Source organism: Sphaeramia orbicularis, chromosome 4, assembly GCF_902148855.1.
Source record: "Sphaeramia orbicularis chromosome 4, fSphaOr1.1, whole genome shotgun sequence".
Taxonomy (NCBI): Eukaryota; Metazoa; Chordata; class Actinopteri; order Kurtiformes; family Apogonidae; genus Sphaeramia; species Sphaeramia orbicularis.
The window spans coordinates 30,469,430-30,481,481 of NC_043960.1; the positions used below are offsets into that span (position 1 = coordinate 30,469,430).

At 37.3% G+C, this 12,052-nt stretch overlaps 1 protein-coding gene across 1 annotated transcript; it reads left to right on the plus strand.

Moving 5' to 3' along the window:
• The first annotated feature begins 3,531 nt into the window (after positions 1-3,531).
• On the plus strand, positions 3,532-11,896 carry LOC115418328 (calreticulin-like). Its single transcript, XM_030132753.1, has 9 exons — positions 3,532-3,754; positions 4,475-4,576; positions 5,628-5,831; positions 5,967-6,061; positions 6,162-6,371; positions 8,145-8,258; positions 8,354-8,497; positions 8,610-8,702; positions 10,938-11,896. Exons 1-9 carry the CDS (start codon positions 3,661-3,663, stop codon positions 11,166-11,168), a joined length of 1,287 nt encoding a protein of 428 aa, XP_029988613.1. The 5' UTR covers positions 3,532-3,660; the 3' UTR covers positions 11,169-11,896.
• Positions 11,897-12,052: the final 156 nt, after the last annotated feature.

Consider the following 12,052-nt stretch of genomic DNA (forward strand, 5'->3'; position numbering starts at 1 on the left):
CGACTGTTCTCTTTGTAAATAACCCTTAGAGAACTTAGATGGATGTTTTAGGTTACTGTCAGGTGAAGTTAATGTTGAAGTAAAGAATAGAAGTCATGACTTATATGCTGACAATGTATTAATGTTGAACAATCAAACTGTTTTTCATTGTTTTTCATGGATCAATGCACTAAATCGTGTTCAATAGGGGATTTAACCTAGATATATAATGAGTTAGAACAGCGGTGTCAAACTCATTTTAGTTCAGGGGCCACATACAGCCCAGTATGACCTCAGACTTATAAATAATCACAACTCCAAATTTTTGTCTTTGTTTTAATTGAAAAAAAATTAAAACTACAGTATGAAGATGTTTACATCTCAAAAAAAAGTTTACACTTACAAACATCCATGAACAATCTGAAATGTCATAAGAAAAATAATTGCAAATTCAACAATGCTATGCCTCATCTGATCATTTACACATGTGCATTACAACTTACAGACAGTTTTGGGGAGTAACGAAATAGATGTAATGGGATTACGTATTTAGAATACAAAATATGAGTAACTGTATTCCGTCACAGTTACAATTTTAATACATGGTAATCAGAATACAGGCATGTTTTTAAAAATCAATGGATTACTTTCCATTATTTTCTATCATTTAACAAATCTAGTTTCCCATGCATTTCACCATAATCCCTTCATACAATATGCAATGCAAATATTCTGATGATTATTGTTGAGTGCAAGTTGTGGGAACGAGTCAGCCCGTCAAATCCAGGTTAGGGATGCTCCGATATGATATTTGTATCAGGGATCAGCCCGATACAGAATTAAAATCTAGATCAGGTAGCGACAACAAATTTCAGATGACAGTGGATGTACAAATGCACAAAATATTTAATAACAGGCATCTGGAACTAGATAGAATAGTAGCCAAACTTGTTGTGAGCAGAAACTTGTGTGGTGGGAAATGACTTAGTTGCACCTGTTTCATATAAAATCTAATTTTATTTCCAGCTGTGAAGGTTGGCTCAATATTAAGCTTTTTGTATCAATATTTGAGCATTTACATATTTATGTGGACAAAATATATCTTTATACCATCAAATTATGCAGCTTGGTGAACATGCATTTATCTCAAAAACAATATTGTATGAAAATGAAAAATATTGATTAAAAAAATTCATTCAATATAATTTCAGAATTGATTCACATTTATATTAAACCTAAAAAAAACTAGCAGTTATAATACCAATACTACTACTACTACTACTACTACTACTACTACTACTAATAATAATAATAATAATAAACTTTTGGCCCAGATTTAACTCTGTTCACCACCACCTGTCTTTGAGAGAAATGAAAAGCTTATTTATGGAGGTGTTTTAAAATGTTGTATGATCTGTATATTCTAATATGAAGTTATTGATTTTATATGAGAGTCAAATACAGTGGAAGGTGAAAAGATGTTAATCAATATTGCCCACAGATTAATTCCTTGTGATGTTTTTGCCAAGTGCAAAAATTCCACAGGCTTGAACTGAATTAAGCAAAAAAAATTTCTGCTTGAATTAAGGAAAAAATCTTGAATTAAGCCAAAAAAAAAAAAATAAAATAAATAAAAATCTTCAATTAAGTGAAAAAAATCTTCAGTTAAGTAAAACAAAATCTTCAATTAAGCCAAAAAAAAAAAAAAAATCTGAAATTTAGCAAAAAATCTTGAATTAAGACAAAAAAAACTTCAATTAAGTAAAAAAAAAAATCTTGAATTAAGCCACAAAAAAAAAAAAAAAAAAATACAATCTTCAATTAATTTTAAGAAAAATCTTGAATTAAGCCAAAAAACCCATCTTCAATTAAGTTAAAAAAAAAAATTGAATTAAGCCAAAAAAAAACCCCTTCAATAAAGTAAAAAAAAAAAAAAATCATCAATTAAGCAAAAAAAAAAAAAAAAAAAAATCTTCAATTAAGTAAAAATTTTTTGAATTAAACCAAAAAAAATCTAGAATTGACAACTTAATTTTTTGTTCTTTGTTTTAGTGCAAAAAATAACATTAAATTGTGAAAATATTTACATTTGCAAACTATCCTGTAACAATTAAATGTGAATAACCTGAACAAATATGAACAACCCGAAATGTCTAAAGAAAATTAAACACAATTTTAACAATTTTTCTGCCTGTTACTTAGTGTTTAGTGTCTTTGTAGATCTGATCCATAATGCACATGTAGAAATGATAAGTTGAGGTATAATGTTGTTAAAATTGCACTAAATTTTCTAACGTTTTTAGTTAAAAAAATTTTTTTTTTTTTTGGATAGTTTATAAAAGTAAGTATTTTCATAATTCAATGTGTTTTTTCACTAAAACAATGACAAAAATTTGGAGTTGTCATTATTTATAGGTTATTATGTTATTATTTTACTGGTCTGGCCCACTTCAGATCAAATTTGGCTGAATATGGCCCCTGAACTAAAATGAGTTTGACACCCCTGCTCTATACTATAGCAGTAATACTCTGCACTATGCAAGACATACAGTATGAACAATTATACATATAGTTATAAACAATTTAGAGCTGCCAATATCGCAACAGTGTTTTAAAATAAAAGTGTGAAAAATAATTACATAAAAAATTGAAGCAGAAAACACATGTTATGAACTTAACAGCACTGGCCACGAAGTCTGCTAATACCCATAAACTTTGGACCCTCAAACACATCACGAACCCCTACCTCCCATCGATGACGCGTTCAGGGAAAAAACGAGGCAAATAAAGACTTCCATCTTTGGCTCTATAAATATCACATTACAAGTCAGTCACTAAATATGAAATTGTATAGATTACCGTTTAGATCTAACTACGGTTTTCATTATTCTGACACAGTACACACACCCCAGCTGTCATTGCCAGAATTATAGATTTGTCCCTTGTTTTGTCCCCATTTTATGTGTCTTAATTAGGAAAGAGCTCAAAACTCTTTGCTATAAGTCTAATTAAAATCTTTAATCAGTTCAATCAATCAATCAATCAATCAATCAATCAGATGTATAACCAATTTTGGTGCTCTATCACTACTTTTTTTTGTTCGCTGCTGGACTCTTATCACCAGGAACCTGAAATCACCATATGACATGGCTGACTATAATTTTTGGAAAACTTTTTTTTTTTTGTAATTATTATTAATTTATCTCAGACAAATCCCATAAGTTGTTTTCACAGGATATTTGTCCTATTTTCCCTGACGTCCCAAATTACATTCAAATTACAACCTCATACGGTGCAATAATCCTTTATTTTTTTTATTTTTTACCAGTATTTTTCATACCCAGTATTCAACACACTGTCCCGTCAAAAAAAACAACATAAATCTGGATCGTTTTAAATCAGTCGTGCATATGTTCCATTGTCCTTGAATATACCATGCGCACTCACTCACTAGTCGGCCCCACCCCCGCTCCGATCCTAGCCGATACATTCCGAACCGTTTCCGAAAAGTAACTCGTGGTCTCCTGTCATTGGCCAGTCGCTCGTCCAATGAGCTGCGGCCATCTGTGCAGAGCTTCTGTCTGTTGAAATACTCAGGTTACGTTTCCTTCAGGTTTATTAGCTCTTCTTCACCCATCAGCCGTTCCTTACCTAAACGGTATCTGGACAGTAGCTGCCAACATGAAGCTTCCCGTGGCTATTCTTACAGTTTTGGCAGCGGTGGCTGTCACTATTGACGCTACCGTGTACTTCAAGGAGCAGTTTCTGGACGGAGGTGCAGTATAGCCGGTTCCATGTCTTCTTATGCTACAGTATGAATGACTTGGGTTGGAAAAGTGGCTGCTAGCTAACTACCCTCAATAGCCGCTACCCAGAACGTTTAGTTCTTCTTTATTTGGTCCTTTTCGGGAAATGCTCTTTAAAATGTGTGATTGTATTGATTTGTTTCAGCTTAGTTTCGATACCACTAGGCCACGTTTGGTTTTTCACGCAAATGAGACCAGGTTAGCTCGATTACTAGAGACTAGCTAAAGTAGAGAGGTGACCATATATGTAGTTTATGGGGACATTGTTTGAATGTCATTTATTTATTTATTTATTTATTTATTTATTAATTTATTAATTATGTGTAGTAATTTGGTCATAGTTTAGAATTTTACCACCGACATTGTTTCACTTTTGATATTGCCCTCAAACCTGTTTGGGTTAATGGGTGAATTCCAGTTTATCAACGTCCTGAACCAGTTACAGTACTATAAACAGTACAAACTACAAAGGCATGAATAAGGTGATGATGATGTAATAAAATATAATGTCCGTGCCACCTATGTTTCCTCTAAAATTCTGCATTAATTTTACATATTTGTGTTGGAAAATACCGTGTTTCAGGTATTTTGACCTGTAGTAAACTGTGAACAAGCTAAATAATACTCCATGACACTAAATGAGTAAGAATTCACTGTGTGACCAGTTGACTTGAATTGCTGTCTTTCAGATGGGTGGAAGAGCCGGTGGGCCGAGTCCAAGCACAAGTCAGACTATGGCCAGTGGAAACTAAGCTCTGGCAAGTTCTATGGTGATGCTGAAGCTGACAAAGGTAATCTTCAAGTGTATTCCCCACGCACCAAGACGGTTGTTACAAATGCATGCATGTATTTGCATGTCAGACATGTAGATCAGTGGTTTACTGGGCAGATGTAGGTAAAATAGGTTGGCGTATATGGTTGGTACATGATACACTCCTTACAAAACAATGGGTAAGACTTGTAAGTACTGTAATCATACCTATTTCCAGTTTAACCTGCTCAAGGACCCTAATTATGTTGTCTTACTGCTATAGTTGCCCATTTTACAACAAGGCAGGTCATGGGCTGGTTTAGAATCGAGACCCAATCTGATACCAGGTCTTTGCATTTCAGAAGAATTGTCTCCAGAGTGACACCACCATTTTGGTAGTCTATAGAACAAGAGCGGCTGATGTAATGTAGTTGGGGGTGGGATTATTGTGATCAACAAAGGCAATGAAAAGTTTGTGACACCTGATCACTGTTTTTAAACACCAGAGCTAGATTAGCATCTTTTCTGCCTTATCCATAGAAGAAAACCCAGAAGTCAGTGGTAACATGAAATCAAAGTAACCGTGATCAGTGGGGGGAAAAATTCCAAGCACAGAAGCATAAGATAATGTCCCCAGGAAACAACTGCTGCCTTTTATCTTACAGGAATTTGGTATCTGCTCTTGAAAGGACCGGTCTACCCTGATTGAGCAATTCCAGCTATAATAACCCTGGTCAATTCCATCCATGACAAAAACTGAAAAGACACACCAAACTAAATTGTGACAGAAATTTATTTATTTATTTATTTATTTATTTATTAACTAAAATAATTCAATTAAAATGACACAAATAATATGTAGTGGGGTGGATTGTGTTGGTCAGTAGCATCAGTGACACAAGTGTGAATGTATGGTGTAGTGTGATGTGTGTGTGAAACAAAAGATATCCCCTGAGCTAAGAATGGTAACATTTTTGTGAAGGAAATGTTGGTAAGACGGAAGTGATGCAGTCATAAATAGAGAGGCCAGAAAAGGACAGACACTTGCTAATAGCTCCTAAATCCTCCTGTTTCTTTTCATCTACACTTAGGTCTCCAAACGAGCCAGGATGCCCGTTTTTATGCCCTGTCAGCTCGCTTTGACTCCTTCAGCAATGAGGGAAAGCCCCTGGTTATCCAGTTTACTGTCAAGCATGAGCAGAAGATTGATTGCGGAGGTGGCTACGTCAAGATTTTCCCCTCTGACCTGGACCAGAGTGACATGCACGGAGACTCGCAGTACTACATCATGTTTGGTGAGTCATGTTTGTCTTTCAGGGGCAGCTGGTCCTGACCGCAGAACATTCATGTTTCTGGATGAAAGTATTTTGAAGGGTGCTTGACTGTAATATCATTAAGGAGTTAAAGGAAATGGTATGACCTGTGTTTAGGTCCTGACATCTGTGGATACAGCACAAAGAAGGTTCATGTGATCTTCAACTACAAGGGTCAAAACCACCTCATCAAGAAGGACATCAAATGCAAGGTACACATTTTACAAACCTTGTTCACTATCTCACATTTGTATTGTCAGTAAAAGTAAGGTTCTCTGCCTCCCTTTGAGTTTTTCAACCTCTTATTTCCAGGATGATGAGCTGACCCACCTGTACACACTGATCTTGAACCCAGACCAGACGTACGAGGTGAGGATCAACAATGAAAAGGTGGAGTCAGGCACGCTGGAGGAAGACTGGGACATGCTGCCAGCAAAGAAGATCAAGGACCCTGAGGCCAAAAAGCCCAGCGACTGGGATGACAGGGCCAAGATTGATGATCCCACTGACACTAAGCCTGAGGTACAGTACATTTACAGACATATCTACTGCTGCTTTAGAACCATTTATTCCCCTCAAATATTGGTTTATTATAAATTATATCAGTATCACAGTTAAGCATTGAGCTGATATTATCAGGATGAACCTCCTCCAATCACTGTATGTAGCTATTTTTAAATCTCAGATACCATCAAAAATCACTTTACCAAGTTTATATCAGTTAACTGAACATATCCCACAATGCACCTGGGTGCTCAAAAATCAGTGTCACCAAGTTCTCTGGGTAACTTAAACAAAAGAAAAAGAAAAGGGCTCTTGGATTTCACTGAAACATATGGAAATGCTTGGAGGAGTTAATTGTCAACTCACTGTTAAAGGATCAAAGATAAGGAAGCTTCTGAGAAAAAATGCTCCATGGTACTGAAATCTGCACACATGTAGCTGGAGATTTATTACTATTTAACTGAATCTACTGTTAGTTACTATGTAGGGTTTCACAGTGGAGGACAACAGGAAGGACCTGGATGGCCAAGCAAATAATTAAACAGAATGAAATGAAATGAGGTTTCATTAGATTTATAAACTATAAACAGTTATTGTGTAATGGTGTTTTGAGATAACATTGATTTATTTTTTTATTTATCTGGAGCAAGAGTTTAATGAAAATAACATAGCAAATTGAATATTAATCCATCAATGAACAGTTGCATTTTAAAAGGGATTTGTAATAGTGTAGACAAGAAGTAAATCTTTTAAATGCAATCGTTAAGTCTTAAATAGAGGAATTTAGAGATAAATATGAAAACTACATTTTAAAGGGGAAATGAATAGGTGAATTCATAAACTGAATGAATACTTAACACAATTAGCTTTATGAGCCCTTTGACACACAGAACAGTGTACAGTGAGCTTTTAACGATTTCATTCAGGAGATGTTAGTGTCAAATGGGGACAGAGGCTACATTTAATACTAACTTTTGTTTGCTTTGGTTCTAGTTTTAATACCATTTGTGTGTTTTTCTTGTAACTGAATATGGAGACTTGCATCCAAATTACAACCTCATACGGTGCAATGATCCTTTTTTTTTACCCAGTGTACAATACACAGCCCCGTCAAAAAACAACATAAATTTTGATCATTTTTAATCAATTGTGCATATGCATTAAAACTCTGCAAAAACATCAAAGCAAAAATAGCATCAGAGTTTTGCACAGAACTGTACGGCTTAAACAGAAGTAATTCTTTGATGTTACTGTCAACAGATGCTCATAGAAATGTAATTTGTTGAATATTAGTCAGTACTAGCGTGTTGACTCATGGGGATCTACGGGTTGTAGATGTGGTAGTTATGCTGTTGTGTATTCGTGCATGCTGTACTGCATTTGTCCAGGAGTCACTGCCAAAGTGTTCTGGGTATAGCAATGTGATTGTAAGGCTATTGTATTCCAAAATTACTAATATCTTTCAAAATGTTGGTCCTATCAACTTCCTGTTTTCGCTAGTCTGTTCTTTGACCAAAATAAGTATGACACTGCAGCAGTCAGCTTTTTCTGGATTTTGTGTGAATCCCCAATCACACACATACACGCATGCACGCACACAGAGACCACTTGACTTGTATAATATGATATAGCTGATGAGTTAAATTAATCCTTAACATAAACAGTAAGTGGTGCTAATCTTAATTTCAGTCTGTCTGGAACCAATTTTAATTCAAACAAACAGTTCTACTTATTGTTGAACATTGCTCATTACACGAAGACAGAGCTAAATCATATGATTCTGTTGTCCAGGACTGGGACAAACCCGAAACCATCCCAGACCCTGATGCCAAGAAGCCTGACGACTGGGACGAGGACATGGATGGAGAGTGGGAACCTCCCATGATCTCCAACCCAGAATACAAGGTACAGACTGTCTACTGTGTAATGTACATTAAAGGTGCAGGTCTGCTCTTGAATGACCATCTGTAATCCTCACTGCTGTCCTGCTGTCTATACAGGGCGAGTGGAAACCAAAGCAGATTGACAACCCTGACTACAAGGGAGCCTGGGTCCACCCTGAGATCGACAACCCAGAGTACACTCATGATGCCGCTATGTACAAGTTTGATAACATTGGAGTGCTGGGTCTGGATCTGTGGCAGGTAATGAGACTAATCACCCAACAAGAGCTGGTGGTAGTGAATGACATGACTTAAGAAGGGGCTGGATCCGGCCCAGACTGCATTTCATGAAAAATATACTGTCTGTGTTCAGGTCAAGTCTGGCACCATCTTTGACAACTTCCTGATCACCGATGACATCAAAGAGGCAGAAGAGTTTGGAAAGCAGACCTGGGGAGTAACTAAGGTAAGACTATGAAATCCTAATGTTTATAACGGTATTTCTGTATCCTGTCTGAATTGTTTTCTCTCTTTCATGAGCGCCATGTGCAATTTACTGAGTGTCATTAAGAGTTTGTTTTTCTAACCCATCTACTAGAATGTGGTATTGAACCACTGTGTTTTGAGTTTCAGGTTTACATCTCATTGTCCATATACCTCCCTTTGTTTAAATGAAAAGCCAAAAAGGAGAGAACTTGGTGTAGATAGTGAGGACAGACTGCTTATTGGAGCCTATATTTTCATCATTCCATTTATTTTTGTCTATTGCTGTCACTCTGTGGTCTGAGTAATGTCCCATCCACAGCACAGTCTGATTGTTTACTCATCATGAGCAACGTCCTGTTGACAGAACATTGAACATTTATTATTCAGTAGCACTTATTTATAATCCCTCATTTCTGTGTGAAAACATGTTGATGAAAATTTGCAATTATACACTAATCAGCCACAATATTATCAAAACTGACAGGAGAAGTGGCAAAAATGTTGTTTTTTCTCTCCTCATTCCCATTACAATGGTAACATTCCTTTGGTGGTGTATAGTAGGCAGCAAGTTAACATTTAGACCTTGAAATTGATGTGTTGGAAGCAGCAAAGTGGCCAGTGTAGTTGACTGAGTGACTCTGACAAGGCACAAATTATGATGTCAAATGAATAGATCAGAGCATCTCTACAGCTGCAGGTCTGGTGGATGTTCCAGGTCTGTGCCTAGTTTTAATACCTACTAAATGTTGTCTTAAGGAAAGACAACCTGATCTCAATCAAACATAACATGTGTGGGATGTGCTCGACAAACAAATGCAGTCCGTGGAGGCTCCATGATGCAACTTATTGGACTTAAAGGATCAGCTGATAATGTGTTGGTGCCTGAAACCATAACACACATTAGCCCCTTTTCCTCCACAGGAAGTCTGTGTAGGTTCTCATTTGCCCAGGTCATCGTTCTTCTTGGTAGTTCTTCTCAGTTCAACTGGACTGGCTTAGCTCTTTTAAAAACGTTTCCTCTCTCATCCAAGAGACTTCTTCGGTTCTGATAACTAGTGGGGTAAACTGGACTACAGGGGGAGTGGTCTTTTGAAAAACCTCTGAAATTACCTGGGGAAAAATTGCTTTTTCACTGCATGTATTTAGTTGTGATGTAGTAAAACACAGTTAACAGAAAAACTTGAGCATCCTCCATCCTCGCACAATTGATCATGTGGGCTTGTCAGTCATTTATGCCTTCATCGTGCTTGTTTGGCTTTAAGATTCTTCTCGCTGCCACCTACTGGACTGGAGGTGTAGTGCAGTTTCTTTTACCACTCCTGCATAAGTCAGCCTGATTTGAATAAATTTTCCTGAACATTGAGGTGCTGTGGAAATGAAAATCACACAGATTATCAGGAATTCTGGTAATTAAACAGGTAAATAAAATCTGAGAAATAAAAGTTCCTGGAAATTTTAGTGGGAAAGTAGCTATTTAGAGACCAGGCCTTTGGATCAGACCTACACTGTATCAAGCAGGAGGTCATAATGTCATGTTCCAGAGAAGTTCAGTTTGCTTGATCTGCTTGTCGGTACTAACCACAGTAGATCAGGAACACCCAACAAGACCTGCAGTTTCACAGAGATAAAGTCACTTGGTCATCACCATTTGGTCCTTGTCAAAGTCTCTCAGATCCTTATGTTGCTCATTTTGTTGCTTCAGTTGGCACCTTTTCCATTCCGCCCAATGAAATAATCAACACACTTACCACTTCACCTATCACTTGACATAACGTAACAGCTGATCAGTTCTAACGTCATTTATTGGTTGCAGTGATCACTAATAATCAGTATTAGCCATGAAAAAAACAATGGTTGACTCCTAGTAAATAGGTTAGTATGGACTGATTACACCATGATATATTTATAAATCATCAACCTTCTGTCGGGAGCTCTTTTTCTACTGTCAGATGTGTCTAAATGTAAAGGTTTTTTAATCTTACACTAAAGTGACAGTAGATGCCTTTGTTCATATCTCGGCACACTACAAACGTAAACCAAGATGTGTAAATTACAGGTCAAGTGCTGTGAAATGAACCTTTATCTGAAACAATTTTGTCAGGAAATGTACACTGAGACATGATTCTAAATGACATCAGAGTATTTGCAGACCTTCAAACAAACCTCCAACGCTTCTGTTTAACATTTCAAACAACTTGCCTTCCCTCCCCACCAGGGACCAGAGAAGAAGATGAAGGAGGAGCAGGAGGACATGGAGAGGAAACTGAGGGAGGAGGAGGAGAAGAGCAAGAAGGCGGACGCTGAGGGCGGCGAGGAAGATGAGGACGAGGAGGAGGAAGAGGGCGAGGAGGAGGACGAGGAGCCGGAGGAGGAGGAGCCTGAGCAAGATGAAGAGACAGATGAGGACGCCGGGACAGAAGAGGACAAACGGAAAGATGAGTTGTAGAGGAGAGAGGAGCCGGTTGGTAGACTGCTGTATGCTTCTCTCTGAAAGGTTTAAACCAACAGGAAAAAAATCAGCAGAAGCCCTATGGACTCTGGCCTTTTCATACGGCAGCCTTTAATTCAGGTGTAAGGGGTGGGGAGAGGGATGGGAAATGGGGTCTGGAAGGTGGGATTTTCTTTTTTTTTTTTTTTAAATTCCCTTGTCTTTTTAGCGCTGAAATTAGAAAAGGGAGAAGGGTTTACATGTTGCGTTTGCTTCTTCGTTGTGTGTTCACTTCTAATTTAATGTGATTGTCTTGGTCTGTCCCATGGTGCGTTTGTGTGCACGCGTCCTCCACTTCCTCCCAGCGCTGACGTCCTGTCCTGTTGTCATCCTCCCTCACTTTTGTTCAGCCTTTACCAGGATGTCCAGCAAACTTAAGGTCTCCGATATCTGGTTCATGCACTTTTATTGTTCCTGTGACACAGAACTGTTCCTTTTTCTAATTGACCTCCTTCATAATTTATTTAATCATTACTTTTAACCATGTAAACATTAGTCACAACATTCAGATTCTCATTCCTCCTGCTTTGACTGTGTGAATGTGTGCTTGAAAGTGCGAGTGCATCAGACAAACTGTGATTATTTTTCCAGTCCTCATTTTATCATTTCTCTGAATAAGTGACAGCTGCCTGGGCGCGCTCTATGTTTGAGTTTCAGTAAATAAATTGAAGCTTCTCTCATCAGTCTGCTGCTTGTTTTCACTTGGAGTGTTTAATAGCAATAGTCATGAATGTGTGAATAGTTTCCCTTGATTACTGAGGTATGAAAAAGGACTATGAACAGTTAGTTGGATGAGGTTAAACTGTTTCAAGATAGATCTGAGCTTGCAACCACAACCCAGT

Bases quoted from the DNA above. Each gene is read 5' to 3' on its own strand.
- LOC115418328 (XM_030132753.1), top strand. From the start codon at position 3,661: ATGAAGCTTCCCGTGGCTATTCTTACAGTTTTGGCAGCGGTGGCTGTC. The intron at 3,755-4,474 runs GTGCAGTATAGC...GCTGTCTTTCAG, and splicing joins GGAGCAGTTTCTGGACGGAG to ATGGGTGGAAGAGCCGGTGG. The intron at 6,062-6,161 runs GTACACATTTTA...TCTTATTTCCAG, and splicing joins AGAAGGACATCAAATGCAAG to GATGATGAGCTGACCCACCT.